Below are 16,937 nucleotides of genomic sequence, written 5' to 3'. Positions count from 1 at the left end.
TTGGAACGAAACCGTAGCCAAGGCGAGATCTATGTATATATCTATACCCGCCCGCGCCGTCAGATCATTTGGACGTGTGCTGTTTTCAAGAGATAACAACGATATAAATACTGTTCGTTTTCTCACACAAACCGCTCGTTTCGTGTCTTAGGCCATCAATGTGTACTTATGATGGGGAATTGTTTCATTTGGACGATGGGGAATTGTTTTAATTTGGACTTTGTGCATGCTCTTTGAGACAGTGACCGTAGACCTGCATGAAATGACTGACAGACAAGAACGGTTTGACCTAAAAATATCCAAATTGAAACTACTGCGGAAAAAAAGACACCTACATCTTGGATGCCCTTGAGGTAAGCTAAAACATACCAAAATTTATTTTCAAAGTGAACTATCCCTTTAAGGAAATAATAATTCTCAAAGCTTCGGGTAAAGAAACATCCGGATCAGAGATATAGAGCAATACATCATTGGTGTATAAAGAAATTTTGTGAACAGCTCCAGCTCTCCTAATTCCCTGTATGGCCGGCTCACTACGAATGGCAATTGCCAACGGTTCAATTACCAATGCAAAAAGCAAAGGTGAAAGTGAGCAGCCTTGTCTAGTGCCACTTTTTAAGGGGAAAACAGAGGAAGATACTCCATTGGTCCGGACTGAACATAATGAGGAGGAATATAAAACTTTTATCCAGGATATGAACGTGTTGCCAAAACCGAATTTCTGCAGCAGACAGAAAAGGTAATCCCATTCCACTCGATCAAAGGCTTTCTCTGCGTCCAGAAGAGCCTCTGATGGTTGAGAATTAGAGGAATAAATGATATTCAATACCCTTCTTATATTATGAGACCGTCTGTTTTGAATAAAACCAGTTTGGTCATTGTGTATGATTGCCAGAAAAATCAATTCAAGACGCTTTGCAAGCATTTTACCCAGTATCTATACATCTACATTCAAAAGACTGATTGGCCTGTACGAACCACATTTGTGTGGGTCTTTGTCTTTGTCTCAAAATCAAAGAAATACAAGACTGAGGAAGGGTTTGAGGCAGGCAGCCATTATTAATGGAGTCTAATAACATGTTTAGGAGCGGTGTTTTAAGTGTTTGATGATTTACTCACAAATTGTTGTGGTAAGCATCTCTTTTAAAAGAGCTGGTGTTAACCCCAAAGCAGCCACAGCCATGTTACCGTCATCGCCAGCTTCATCAGGAGCAGGAAAAGCACGTTTAGATTTACATTTACATTTATTCATTTAGCAGACGCTTTTATCCAAAGCGACTTACAAATGAGAACAATAGAAGCAGTTAGACTAACAGTAGGACAACAATATGCAAGTGCTATGACCCTTCCCAGTTTAATCTTTTTTTTTTTTTTTTGGTTATAGAGCAGAATAGAATAGAATAGTAGAGAAAGTGTTAGTATTATATATTTAGGCATAGCAGCGATAATGACAAGCTCCAGCTATCATTCAAAGGTTCTCTACCGTTGTAGACGTCATCTTAAAGTACTAAGGATATTAAATGTTCCCGTTGACGATTGAAAATAAATTAAATTTACGGAGCAGCTCCCAGTTGTAAAGTTGTAAAAAATATTTGGGTGTGTACCCAGCATGAGATGCTAACTGTGTCCTGCACACAGCCACTAGACGGCACTACTAGCTTGTTCAGTGCTGTCAGAAGCAAATCATGTATGAAATAGAAGCATTTTACAGTTTTAGTAATTGTTGCAAATTCAATCTTCATACAGTCCATTCCCTTCCCCTCACCCCAAACAATATTTTTCTTAAACTTATACAGTCCATGTGGGTCATACGTCTGTATAAATATGGAAAAATATTGCATTCCTGCAAATGTTTTGTCTCTTGGGGTGCTAAGCGGCCGCTTACCTTGCTTGTTGGTCAGCCTCTGATTATAGCATAGTTAATTATTTTAAAACCATTCACCTCAGTATCTCCAGCTGACAGTTTGGACTCTTCAGTCCATCAGAAAGAATCTTCACTCCAGAATCCTGCAGGTCATTGTTACTCAGGTCCAGCTCTCTCAGAAAGGAGTTTGAGGATTGTAGAGCTGACGATAAACTCTCACAGGACTGAGCTGTGAGATTACAGCTGTATAGCCTGTGTAGAGAACAAAACATAGAGCAGTAGTAATGCTTATTAGCGTTTATAATCTGGAGCTTGAAAAAAACTTTAACTGTAGTGAATTAAGCAAAGCTAAAACAATTATCTCTTCATAAAACATCAAACCAGCATTTATTTTCACACACATTACTTTTATCAATTTTTCTGAATGGTCTAGGCCAGCAAGTCACTCAATTAAATTTAAGGCAATTACAAAAGACTAACAGTGTTGTTGCAGTGAATGTAAAGGAGACTCTTACAGTGCTGCTCTGGTGTTTCTGATCACCGGCAGCAGTCTCATCAGTGCTTCATCAGATCTTCTGTATTTCTGCAGTTCAAACATCTCTTGAGTCTCTTCTGACATCAGGAGCACAAACACCAGACCAGACCACTGAGCAGAGGACAGATTCTGTGCTGAAAGTTTTCCTAAACTCAGATTATTCTGGATTTCCTCCACAAAGTTATCTTTCAGTTCACTCAGACAGTGGAAGAGATTGATGGTCCTCTCTACTGATTCCTCCTTCTCTATTTTCTTTTTGATATAGTTAACAGTGTTTTTCATGTCCCCTGTTGTGAGTTCCAGTCCTGGCAGTAGTCCCTTCAGGTCACTCTGATTGGACTCCAGTGAGAGACCCAGGAGGAACCGAAGGAAAAGGTCCAGGTGTCCATTCTCACTCTGTAAAGCTTTCTTGACTGCAGCATTATGAAGCTGAAACAGTGGCTTTTTGGACAGTTTCCATGTCAGTTTTTCTCTCCAGGATTGAAGAAATAGGTCAGCTTTCTCATCTTTGCCCATCATAAACACATAAAGAGCAGCAAGGAATTCTTGTACGCTGAGATGTACGAAGCTGTAAACGTTTCTTGCTGCTACCTTTTCCTCCTGAAACATTCGAGTGCATAACCCAGAGTACACTGAACCTTCACTGACATCTAGTCCACATTCCTCAAGATCTTTTTTGTAGAAAATCAGGTTTCCTTTCTCCAGCTGTTGAAAGGCCAGTTTCCCAAGCTTCAGAATAATCTGATCAAAAGACGCTGCGTTGGAATTAGGTTCGGGCTCAGCACAGTATTTTTCTTCCATTTGTTTCTTCTGAGAAATTAAGAAGCTTGTGTACATCCCTGTGAGAGTTGTGGGAGTTTTGTCATTGTTCTCTCGAGCCAGTAGAGGCCGAAGAATAATAAGAGAGATCCAGCAGAAGACAGGGATGTGGCACATGATGTACAGACTCCTGGATTTCTTGATGTGACTGATGAGTTTTCCAGCAACCTCAGGACTGCTGTTATTGATGAAGTATTGCTCTTTCTGCTCATCGTTAAATCCTCGCACCTCTGTCACTTGATCAATGTAATTTCGGGGTATCAGACTGGCTGCTGCTGGTCTGGATGTGATCCAGATGAGAGCAGAGGGAACCAGATGTGCCTTGATGAGGCTTGTTATTATCTTACTCACTGTTGTTTTTTTGTGAACATCTGTAAATCTGCCACTCTCTTTATAGCTCAAAGGGAACCGACATTCATCCAGTCCATCAAAAATGAACAAGACTTTACCATCACCTTTAGGAAGAGAGGGCAGTTCTTTAGGATCACTAAAGAAGTGTTCATGAAGCAGTTCCATGAGACTGCAGTTCTCTGTAATCAGGTTTAGCTCACGGAATGGCAGAGGAAAAATGAAGGTTATTTCCTGATTTTCATTTCCTTCAACCCAGTCAAGGATGAATTTATTGACAGAGACAGTTTTTCCCACTCCTGCGATCCCCATCGTCAGTACTTTTTTGTTTCGTTTAAACATGTCATTACACTTGATTGCTGTCTCCTTGGCAGTCAGTCGGTTGTGATTTGATTCAATCTGTCTCACCTCGTGCTCGTTCACTCTTCCTCCAGTCTCATTCTCCACCACATATAAATCAGTGTAGATGTCGTTCAGGTATTCCCGATGACCCGTCTCTGAATTACCAACCAATATCCGCTTGTAGTCCTGTTTTAAATTGTTCTTCAGTCTGCGGCTGGTCTCTGTGTAATCATGAAGAGTAGCTTCTCTATCGTTTGCAGTTGAGCCTTTAAGAAAGAGGGGAAAATACAGCAAAAAGTAAGTGATTTTGTTTTTCATAAATTCCTGCTTCTACTATATTCAAATGAATCACACTCTTTCTGCAATAGTGTTTACATGAACTGAAGTTGACAACATAGAAATGCCTTGATTAAAACATGAATGCAATTGGAATTGGATTTATCAGATTGTCTCTATTGGACTCAGACCAACTTAAAGGATTAGTTCTCACCCTCAAATTGTTTCAAACCTGTATGAACGTATTTATTTTTTTCCTACTATGGAAATTAATGGGGCCCATCAACTGTTTGGTTTCCGACATTCTTCAAAATATCTTCCTTTGTGTTCAGCAGAAGAAAGAAATTCATACAGGTTTAAACCACTTGAGGGTGAGTAAATTACATAATTATCCTTTTTAAGTAAACTATTCCTTTAAGGCCATGCTGACCAAAATTATTACAAGATTTTTTATCAAACCATTGACATCTAGCACACCAAACAAGACATGAGACTGTATTAGGGTTAGGTTGGGGTTATTGCAATGACCTTGCATATTTAGAAGTTGCTTGTAGAAGTTTTCATTCAGGGTTTAAGACTCTTGTAAACCATTTAACCATTCGTAAAAAATGACTAGACAGTCTGTTCTAATAAATGTACTTGTATAAGATCTGCTGCTGTTCTTCTTGGCCCTGTAATTGTTGCTTGCTGTTATATTTTCACTTGTTTCCATGTACAGACAGGGATTATTTACCCCTGATCTCTTCTGAATGAGCTCCACCAGCTGCAGATGTCTTCATATTGCCTTCAGCCTGACTTGAGTGTGTGTGTGAGAGAGGATCACTCACTGGGAAACATAAGTCACACAAACACAAGTTAAAGGCAAACCATTACATTTGGTAAACAATCAATAACATTACAGTCACAATGAACTAAATGTTACTTTGCTTGTGATTGTTCTCCAGCTGATTAGCCAGATTGTTCTGGTTCATCTTCCTCAGGATCTTCACTGTGTTCTTCACAGCTTCTTCTGGTCCAAAACATGCTACCATCTTATCCACTGTATCTAAGATATCTGCATTCTTCATATCAGACTTTTTTATACACTCATGATCATTCTCTAAGCACCACTGAAACTCCTTTAGATCTTCTTCTCTCAGGTCCTTTAGCGAGTTCTTGAGCAGTTCTTTAACAGTTGCCATTGCCCTTCACAGATTCACAGCTGCAGGATAAAAAGAAAAAGATCTTAAGTAGTTTCACTCTTAACATCTTGATATAAGCACTCAAATGTTATTTGGATTATGAAATGAAGCTGTGATCGGATCAGGACTCTCATCCAAACTCATCTGTTAAAGGGGTCCTATAATCTTATTTTTCAGCAGCTAATATCCAAGGAAAATCATCAACACTATCATCCTTAATGTGGCAGGATAGGTGATGTTGCCCTCCTATTGGTCCTGGTTAAGTGTGGCTTTGGCAGACCAATGAGGTGGAAGCGGCCGCAATATTTAAGGACCCTTATTTTGACAGGTGTACGGGTCCTCGTAAGTCTGGGTTCTTCCCTTCCTGGCATTCTCGTTTCCATTCTCGTTTCTTCTGAGGTATGTTGACACTCTCTGACTGTGTAATGATGTGAATAGCTCTAGTAATATGCTCTATTTATAGTTTAGTTAGAGCGGGTCTGGCGGTGCTGGCATTGTGGCGGAGTTCACTTTCAGGTATGTTGATTTTTGCACTAAATTTTGATCACTTGCATTTGGGGTATTTATGATGCTATGTTCAGCAGTAACAACACGTTAGTAAAAACACAACATGTTCCCGGTAACATTTTCTTTGTTTTGTTTGTTTTGCACACGTGGATCTGTGCTGCTGGTTTAGAGCTTGGTTATTCTGGCGGGTCGCTTGGACTGTTAGCATACGAGCATTGCGTCCGCCAGGCTGCCAGTTTTATTTTTCAGTTTGAGTATAGTTCAGTTTGGTTCTTTTTGTTTGCGCTGGGTTGGTTTCAATATTATTATTTTTTTGTGTGATTTTGGTTTATTTTGCTAACACTGGGTTTCTTTTGTTAATTAATTCTGTTTTTTTTTTTTTTTTTTTTTTTTTGATGTGGTTTTGATCTATTTTGCAGAATGTATTTTTATTAGCGTTTATTTTCCTTCATCCCCTGTCTTGTTATTTTGGTGCCTAGTATCTGGCGCTGACTATCTGCCTTTGATTTCACTTTATGAGGTTTTTTAACCTTAATATGAGTTTCCCTAGCCTGCCTATGGTCCCCCAGTGGCTAGACGTGTTGATGGGTGTAAACCAAGCCCTGGGTATTTTTGAGAAAATGAAAGCTCAGACGGGCGAATCTAGAAATCTTCCCCTTATGTCGTCATAAGGGGAAAGGTTACCTCCCCTTTCTCTTCTTTGCCCGCAAAGAGAATTTGGCCCGTCCATGAGAAAATGAGCTGTATATTGGTTTTTCCTCGAGAGACATCATGGCTTGCAAACGAGCGAAGCATGGCAGTTGCTCAGTGTTTGGATGTACAAATGAACACAAATGTATTTTTTAGTTCCTTCATCCGAGCATCTGAAGAACCAGTGGGTTATGTGAATTTCTGATGTGTAATTGTTCAAGTTCAGACAGATAATCTTTCTCTCAAAGTCGGTCAATACTGTTTATGCATCAGTAAATCAAGCCAGTGACTAAACGATCAACTTCACGTCGTTTCTCTTAGTATAATGAAAATAATCTTACTTAAACTGTGATTAATATATATATATATATATATATATATATATACAGAAAGCGATCAAAGAACAATCCCTTTCCAATCGCCCAAGCTGTCAATCACACAGCGCGAGTTAATCTGGACACTAGCCAAAACTCGTTATGAAATCAATGACGCTGTTACACTGCACAACGAAGCTCTTACTGTACGTACATCATGTTTGCATTGGTGAAATCATTAGTGAGAGTGCAGAAACTGCATTGCAATGATAAGATCTTCATTCACGTGATCAACAGGCTGTCATCTGCTCAATGCTCATCACTGCAACCTTTTAATACTTAAAAAACTTCTCACAATTCGTTAATCCCGTTAGCTGTAATAGTAAAAACGTATAATAGCTGTAATAGTAAAAGTTTTCGAGATAGTTCTACATATAATGCGAGATATTTCATATGCAAGCATGTCAGCCAATCACAGCAGTGGGCGTTTACACTGAAGTCTCACAGCAGCCAATCACAGCAGTGGGCGTTTACACTGAGGTCTCACAGCAGACACGCCCCTTCAAACAGAGTGTTCAAATCAGAGGCTAAAATCAGGCTAGGAAATATGCCTTTTATTTCTAAATTATAACAACTTTGGATCTAAAAAACATACTAACATTATAAGGGCACCCCAGAAAACATTCAAAAATAATAAAATAATCCATGCAATGGGACCTTTAAACAAAAATAGCAAGCACTGCTAGAGCAGGGAAATAGGTAATATATAATATGTAATAACCGACAATTACAAATTATTAATAATAATGACTAAATGATAAAATGAATAAATTATGTAAATGAAATTATATGAACAAATCATGAATCAAATGACAACTACATAAATGAATCTGATCTGCCGATCAAATTTCTTTTAATTGTTTATTTCTCTTTTTATAATAAAACAAAAATATAAAGGCCAATAAAACAATAATCCCGCATTGACTTTGTAATGACTGTATGACTGTCGACCTTTCCTTGACAAGGAATAATTAATTGTTAAAGACAATTGATACATGTTTGTCTCTTATTCAGTATTAGAAAAGGTTTTGCCACAACAGCTCAGACCAGCGTTTGCAGCATTATGACGTTCATTCTGAGTCTGTGAGCAGGACATGATCAGAGATGGGAAGAATATTAATAAAATGTATTTAAGCTTTCCAAATCTTTGGACAGTGGATGGTGTTCGATCATGCCAAAATGTTAAATCGGATGGATCTCCAAGTCAGAAATATCAGATATAAATTCAACCCTGGACACAGAAGACTTATATCTTCTGGCAGGGATTCAATCAACCTGAGAGTTTGACTGGGAAAGTCAGGGAAGAGCAGAAGCAGGAGACGAAGCAATGATGATAATAAAAAAAGAGCAGAGTTTATTGAATAATCTTAGTTGCTTACGTTTCAGTGCTCAGACTTCATCTAGATGTTACACTTTGACTGACCAGTACAATTCCAACAAGTGTTATTATCAAGAGAAAAACAATGGAAAATTACTGCTTCACAACATCGTCCTGTGACGCTAAAAACCTTGAAATGGAGACATTCTCTCATCTCTAACTCATGAAGACAAACATCCCTCAAACCACACAATCATGAGATTAAACAACAATAGCAAGCACTGCAAGAGCAAGGAAATAAGTAAAAAGAAAAAGAAATATAAAATATAAAAACAAAACTTATAATAAAATAATTAAATGACAAAAATAAATCAATGATGTAAAATCCAATAATATAAATAAATGATCAATCAAATGACAACTACATAAATAACTAATGATTATAAATGATCATGAAATCAAGGATAAAAGGAAAAATAAATAAAACAACACCAATGTCTGATTGCTTTCTTAAGTAAAATACAGGTTGTTATTGAAACCCTTAGATCCTTCATTCCACTCTTAATCATGTATGAAAACACTGGATTACATAGACTGATTAAATGCAAGCAATGATCATGATCATGATAAGAGTCTGATGAGAAACACTCCTGAAACTGTAACTAATAAAGGTGCTTTCAAATGATTCACAGTGGCCTCAATATTGATCCGAACCATGCGTCCCACTCAGAGGAGAAAAGACATGATCCGTATTGAGTTTAGCTAAATCGTGCACTGCTCTTCCAGTGTTGTCTGGGATATATGAACATGTAACAGTTGCATGTTCCTCCCTGGGAGGCTAACAGAATATCAAGAGCCATTCGATTTAGTAAAACAAGCTTCCTCATTACATGCACTTCTTCTGCAATGTCAGCAACAGAACTAAGTGAGTTTTGCTGTTTCCTCAAACACCAAAGGTGGCCTCATGCAGTGTTGGGAAAGTTCACTTTCTACATTAACTATTTCAAAGTTCAGTTCACAAATTTTAAAATGAACTAGTTCAGTTCTAGTTCATACTTCAAAATTTTGAACTAAGTTCACAGTTCCAAAAATGAACTAGTTCATAGTTCTTTTTTCCATATGTTGCTACAAACTATTATTTTTCAAAATTATTGCCACAGCCCATTATAGAACCACAGACAGCAATTATTTGATCAGTTTTAACATGAGGAAAAACGTGCTGCTTGAATGGTCTTTTTAATGAGGAATTATTAAAAGAAAAACAGGACAGTAGTCCTTAAGGTGCAAATGTTTTTCAATTTTAATAATTTTCCATTTCAGTACATACTAAAAAGGAATATTGGAATCCTGGAAAAATATACCAGGCAGGTTCAGCAACGGATTTTCTTTTCCTTTCAAAGTTTGCACAGAAATGTAAGATTTGTCTTGTTTTGCAAGATGCTAACTTGTCATAAAACTCGTTTAAATGATCATACGACGCCTCCTTGCTGCTTTGTTGCCTCCATGCCGCTCTTTGTTCTGATTATGCATGTGGCGGTGCGACACTGGTGGCTGGTGTTGCCAGATTTGGTGTTTTTTCCACTACATATTAAGGCCTGTTTACGGTGTGTTTTAGCCGGGTTTTCGCCTGCACTGTAAGCCCGGATAAGTTGAATTAACTTAAAAAATTTGAGGAAACCGGTTGCCTTAAAAATTTTAAGTAATGGGTTATGAAAACTTGAGTGCATTTAACTTAAATGCATGAAAGGGTGGACTTATTATTTAAAGTTCAAAACACTGAATGCCAAGTTGATTTCACTTACAATCTCTTGTAATATTAATTGTATTGTCACCTGAACTCCACTTACTATTTTAAGTTAAAGTAACTAAACCTTTCTATTAATTGAATGTGCTAAACTAGAACATTTAAATTAAGACAAATACGCAATACAAAAGTAATTTTTTTACCGTTTTATTTGAAAACAGCATTAACTTACAGGTTGTTGTCCCCTGCTTTAACAACCTTGAATCATAAGCCTGAAACAGTGGCAAAATGTGTCATTCATGCCCTGAACATTGCATAAAACAAAGCACCATCATGCAAACAAAAACACTGATTGTGCTCAAGCATGTGTACATCATCACAACAAATGCAGGGCAGGTGCAGGGCATAGATCAGACCGAAAAGGACACAGAAGGCCTGAGGCAGGTTGGCCAGTTCATCCATTACCACAGACCCTTCCAAGATGATCCCTACTCTGGATGGGTTGAGCTGGGTATTTTCTTGACCAAGGCAGAGAATTCCCACTGGAGTCCTTGTCAGTTACATCCTAACAGTGAAAGAAACGTTTTGACAAGGAGAGAACATAAACATGCCAGTTAGACAATGGTGTTTTGTCCACCAAAAATAACATGTGACTGTTTAATGAAAAGCATTGTACAATATAAACCACACTGAAAGTAATTTATATTAAAAGGACAATACCAGTCTTGAATTTTTATCAAATGCCATATTCAGATCTGTACAGGTTGCAACACTTTGCCCAAAATATGGAGTTTACCCAATTTTAGTCACAGTTGTGCTGAAACATTTTTTTTTATGACTCTCAGTACCTTTCACCTTAATTTTTTTTTTTTTTTTTTTTTTTTTTTTTTACTTTACCAGTTGAAAGTAACATACACAATAAGATATTTGATGACTGGAGCAACCAGAATCTAACAAGTGCAATCAGAAATCCCCATTTGAGTTTTAGACCCAAAAACAATTTCACAAGTTCCAACTGGTGACAGTAAAGTCAAAAAACTAATTGGGCAATTGTAAAAGGATTCATACAACCTTAGTTATTGGGAGCAATTTTCTACTTTTTCAATAGGACTGGGACTGAAAGTGGGTAAACTATCTTTGTTTGGCCATAAAATAGAGACTTAATGGAGACACTGATGCTGATCAAATTATTCTGAAAATGAATGGCAGTGTTCATTAACAGCTAAAAATGAGACAAAAGGAGCATGCACCTGCAACATTTACAAAAACAAATTAACTTACAGAGCATGTCTTGAAGAAGGCAGAAGAATCATCCGCCAAGTTGACTGGCAGTCCCCGAAAACATAGGCACCTGATGTCTGTTGGCTCAGTGGTCTGCAAGATAGTGGACACAAGAGTTAAAACATATCTTGCTAAGGATACTCACATCAGGGTTTCCCATACATTCATTAATTTGTGGTGGCCCGCCACAATATCAACGCTGACCGCCACGGATTGATTCAGATTTTTTAACTATTTAATATGGGTAAAATTGTATTTTGTTGTAGAGCTTAATAGGGCAATACTTACACTTCTAAAGCATATTTTTCAGAGATTGGTATTCAGTTTGTTGCTAATTTCAGGATATTGGGTTCAAAAGAACCTCTTCCCATGACCTGCAACACAATAAAACAAAGAAAATAAGAGACAAGGGAACTTATACAAGCTACAGTAGTCTATTGCAACAATATACCTGTAGGACTATTTTCAAATAAGCTAACATTAAAGCCATAATGTCATTATTAGTGGTGTATTGCTAATATACTCAGTTTGCATAACCCGGTTGCAAATCACTTTCTCTTAAGTGCTTGAAGGTAAAATAATCACTAAAGCGGAGCCTATGTCATGCATAAGACAATAATAAAATGAATGGTGAAAGTTGTCATTCACATTTAATACTATAAAAAAAAAAAAAAAATCAAATGTGGTCGCTAACATTCCTCTTCCTACCGAGTGCGTGTCCCTCGTTCAGCGTGGATCGGGCGGTGTCACCAAGACGCTAAAGTTACAGGTGAAAAAAGTTTTGCAACAACGGTTTTACACTGCTCACAAAAGCCCCATGTTACAACGTGGTTGCGCTCCCTTCCCCGCCATGAATGCGCGTGGTTTTCGTCCGCAGCGCCGAGGGGCAGTTCAAAGCGGGGTGGCGTCCGCCAAGACGCAACAGGTGAAAAATGTCCCGTTGAACTGGTTAAAACGACAGTTTTCCAAGTTCACAAACAGCGCATCAAGCGAGAAAGATTGACAATGATAATGTCCATCGATGTCAAACTGCTTCACTTGGACTTCTCACAAACAGCGCACCAAGTGAAAAAAACTTTCAAACTGTAACGTTAGATAGCAGGTGAAAATGGCTGCCGACCTAACGTTAGTTAAAGTTATAGCGTCCCACTACTCACCAACATCCCCTTATATCCACACACAAACACATTAAATTGACAGGGGCGAGACCAAAGCTACTTACCGTCTCTGGCGAGTTTTAGCAGCAACTGGACTGTCCGGTGCGCGGTAGGAAAGTGACGTCTTCTCAGCAAAAAGCACGGCGGCAAAGTGACGGCTTTCACGTTCCCATCGTGCATTGCATGACTAAAACTTGGGAATTTTAAGCTATTTCACTTAAAGTTATTCACAGACTCAACTAGGTCTACAAATTAGTTAAACATACTTACATTTTCTAGTAATGCAATCAAAACTTAATCGATTTGAGTCATCTAAGTACATTATACTTTAAATGTTTGATTAGATATGAAATCCGGGTTTACAGTGTGGAAGGCTCTATAGAAATCTGCCACCCCATTGAACGAAGTTAAACTGAGAGAGCGTGGCGTTCACAGACACCAGAATGAACGAGTTCACAGTAACGTTCATCAGGCAGTATTACGGTACGTTCAGTTCACGTTCGCCCAAAATATGAACGAGTTCATGAACTATTGTTCAATGAACGCGTTCAGGAACAACAGTGGCCTCATGTAGTGCCTGTACTTCATTCTGTAAATTGATCATATTGTCAGTTTCAGAGATTCAATTCTCGATCTGTGTCATGATTAAAAGATGTTTCACATAATCCTCTCCTCTGACATTACTCACATTGCCAGTAATAGAAGCCAAATAACATCCTTAAAATCCCTTACAATGGAATAGACAAGCTTTGTTACCACAAACAACGTGTGTGTCATAAGTATAACGAGTGTATCGATTTCTGATTGTTAGAAGAGTTTTGTCACATCTGGAAAATTCACACATCTGGCTTAGACTTGCTCACTACATTATTCCCTCCAGATTTCACATTAAGAGCAAACTGATTATATATATATAATCAGTACTGTTGTTTGCAATCATTATAATACTGTTGTATGCTGTCAAATGCCATGAACTATAATGTTTATGAGAATAATTTCAGTAGTGACATACACTGCTCGTGAACAGCAGTTTGTTGTGCCAGGAATAATCAGCCACATTATAGACACATCTGTAAGCATTTGATTTTGCCAATGGTTCAAAATTGAGCATTTAGCACAAGTTTCACCCTGTAATTTCCAAAAGTCATTGTGAAAATCTGTTTCTTTACCACCTCATATTCTCTGTTTTTAATGTTTCCCTTTTACACTTTTGCCATTTGTTGTCTCAACATTAAGGCAGTCTATGCTCTAGTACTGTTACCTAAACAAGTTATCTGACAGGTTTATCATTTTGATACTAGAATTAGTTGATTTCTTCGATGATGCATCATACTACAGTAGTTAAGCAGTGAGTAATGTTGTATGGGAAACATAGTTTAGATTGTTGAATGGCAGGGCTGTCCATCACCAAATTACACAAACACCTCATTAAAAAGTCTACAAAACTATAAAACTGATTTGAGATCAGGTAAAAACCATAAACACAGGTTTACTGGGATCGGCCTCCAACAGCGAACCATTGAAATTTCGAAACATTTGGAAACAGTTGTGACATAACAAAGCCTTTTTTTTTTTACCGAATTCACGTGACGAAAGCGGCCATCACTAGTGAAGACAAACATTTGATTGAACAAGATCCAAACTGGAGTATAAAGTCAGTATCTCGGTGCTCTTTGATGTGGGATTGTTCAACTTGCAAAAATCATATAAGGCCTAAGTTGGGGTTTCACGAAACCTCCTTAACGCTACGTCGTTCTTAAGTTACACCTTAAGCTGTACCTTATCGTTAATACGTGTTTCCCGACACGTTCTTAGTTAAGTATACCTTCTGGAAGTCATACGGATTGTTGGTCTGGACCACTCTTAGCTTTACCTTATCACTGTTGCAGGTCTATACGAATATAATTCTGAAGTTTTAATACACCCAGACAGTGTTCAACTAGGCTAATTCAAGTGTTTTCATGCAAAGAATAAAACTGTCATTACACTGATTGTTGTTAGATTTTTAATTATATTATTATACAATATTATTAATTTAATTAAAAAGCGCTTTTAAAGGCCAGTGAAAGCATAGGCTACTGTCAGTTAAGTCCTATTCGGACGCTAATATTTTTTCTCATGGGCTCGTCCGGTATTTTAAACATTTACAGGGGTAAGTCGGTGATTTTAGTGCCGTCCGAATCCAAAATATCAGTGTTTTTTCTCAACCAACCCGCGTAAAAATCCCTGGCCAAATTAGTACCTACTGTTTTTTGACAAACAGGTCGTGTGGGAATTTAATTGCCGTCTGAATCCAATCTCAGAGTTTACAAGAAGAGATTCAAAATCCACTGTTTAAATCCTTTTTGATCACTGACGAGCACCGTAGGTAAGATGTACACTTTTATTACTGAAATGCTGGAAAGTATTTCCAAGAACAACATTTCATCGCAGCTCCACCTCAGTGAACAAAAATGGGAAAGAGAAAAAAGCACATAAAAATTTGAAATTATGGCAGCAATATATGATCCAACTTAAAAATGTAGGCTAGGCTATTATAGGCTATTATAGTTTGGATTATTTATATATCATTATAATATCCCATGAGTTCTAATAAATGCAATTTCAACTATTTTTGAAGTGCTTCTTTTATAAAGAACACCGCTTTCTCACATAAACAGCCTCTGCACGAGAGAATAATTGATTCTCGAGCCATCGATATCAACCAATTCAGCACTATCGCCACGGACAGCACCGGGTAACGTCGCACGTAAGAAGGTATATTTTAAGCGGCTTCCTAAGGTATGGTTCGGGGAACACGCCTAGAAATGGTATACCTTCAGTTAAGTTATACCTTAAGAGTCTTCGTAGAGACAACGTTATCGGGAAACCCAGCCCAAGGCACTCGAGAATTTAGAAAAAATAAAAGCCTTTTTTCATGGCTATAACATTTTTATGAACATTCATATATCCGCACAGCAAGTGTGTGTGAGGATCACATGCCAAGGACATGGAGAGGAGTGAGAGGAGTTAGTTTTAACCACAGAGGAATGTGAATGCAATCTAGCATAGTTTCCACTGATGCATATGTTGACTGAAGTATTCTCTTTAAGGAATGAGGATTGTGTAGCATGAAATATACATTCAATTTTAAACATGAACATGATTATCTACCTTGTAAAGATAATGTAAGTTCCTTTGGTCAGCATATAAATGCCCAACCTTTGTGTATTGACGAATGAAGACTATCTCTCCAGTAAATAGTTTTTCTCTGCTATGTCTTGACATATAATAATAAATAAGAGATCTCATGGCAATATAACTGGTGTTCGCGTCCATGATTTGGGGATTAAAGTTTCATTCCAAGTCTAGACTAGTGCCAGTGCTGCCAACTCTCAGACATTCAGTGCGAGACTCGCGCTATTGACACTGTTCTCACACTTACTCACGTTACACAACCATATTCTCACTTCTCCTTCTAAGCTTTTTCCGTTTTTTTTCCCGTTTTTTTTCTTCTGTGGCCTGATTTCAAAGCCCTTGGAGATCTTCCTGATCCTCATGATTGATATCCACTGTTACAGCAGTGTCAGCTTGACAGATGTCATTGTTCTCATTGGCATCTTCAGTCAGGGTGGCATTGCTGTAACCAGCGGCAGATTTCATGCTAAGGTGGCATTTGTCAACTGGGGAATCCTTTTTATTTTCCCCCTGACACTTTGCACAACAAAAGTGAGGAGCCACTCAACTCTGTATTATTACTTCTAAAAATCTTGAGTCTCGCCTTATTTTTCAAAACTTTTGCGGGTTCGGACAAACACTTCCTGTTTAACCCTCTGGGGTGTTTTTGGGGTCCTTGAGATGTTCTGACATGCCCTGACATTTGTGCTTTTTTCAGTTGCTTATAAACATATTAATGGCAAAGGTGTAAATTCACTCTATATAGCACAAAGAGGACTACCATAATATGTGAGCCACATGTATATACATGTTTTCATTTTTGAGAGAATAATGTTTATGCATGGTTATCGAAAAAACAAAAAATTAAAGTTTCTGAAATAAGGCCACAAAACACATACTAAATATGTGGCAATAAGACTTTTGACTAATGGATGCCTAGAGTTTTTTCTTCAAAATGATGGGAAAATCTTCCTGCCTAATCATTCACATAAAACGATACATTGATTTAAGTTTTGTGAAACACTTTTAGTTTGGAAAGCCAATATGCGGATGGGGCGTGAACGAGGAGTGGTTTACACCTGAGATTACAATGTCCCACCCATTATGCGTAATGACTCTGCATAATTAGCCATTCATTCAGGTGTGACACTGACTGAGCCACAATGCAAGGACAAAAGATGTATTTAGAAGAAGACTTATATTGACCATTTAAGATTTTGCTTACATCTATCTTGTAAATATGTTTTGCTATTTTATTAAAAAGGTTACAATTACAACAATAATTACAATTTCAACAATATTTCAAGTGTACTCTTTCTTTGTAAAAAAAAAAAAATTATTATAG

General features: G+C 37.7%; 2 protein-coding genes across 2 annotated transcripts in view; both read right to left on the bottom strand.

Moving 5' to 3' along the window:
- The window catches only part of LOC311289537 (protein NLRC3-like), a 35,301-nt gene extending 27,682 nt beyond the window's left edge, over positions 1 to 7,619 (bottom strand). Inside the window, exons 1-5 of the mRNA XM_084407615.1 lie at positions 7,091 to 7,619; positions 5,107 to 5,385; positions 4,918 to 5,010; positions 2,380 to 4,174; positions 1,943 to 2,116 (exon numbers count right to left, since the gene is read on the bottom strand). Coding sequence (XP_084263741.1) covers positions 1,943 to 2,116; positions 2,380 to 4,174; positions 4,918 to 5,010; positions 5,107 to 5,365 — 2,321 coding nt within the window. The 5' untranslated portion in view covers positions 5,366 to 5,385; positions 7,091 to 7,619. The remainder of the gene's footprint in view (positions 1 to 1,942; positions 2,117 to 2,379; positions 4,175 to 4,917; positions 5,011 to 5,106; positions 5,386 to 7,090) is intronic.
- The window catches only part of LOC311289091 (protein NLRC3-like), a gene marked incomplete at its 3' end in the record, with an annotated part of 105,655 nt that overhangs the window by 73,566 nt on the left and 15,152 nt on the right, over positions 1 to 16,937 (bottom strand). The window lies entirely within an intron of this gene.

The sequence above is a fragment of the Rutilus rutilus genome (assembly GCF_951802725.1).
Source record: "Rutilus rutilus genome assembly, chromosome: 4".
NCBI classification, from domain to species: domain Eukaryota; kingdom Metazoa; phylum Chordata; class Actinopteri; order Cypriniformes; family Leuciscidae; genus Rutilus; species Rutilus rutilus.
Note: the sequence above shows the minus strand (reverse complement) of the source record. Positions and strands in the feature narration are given on the sequence as shown.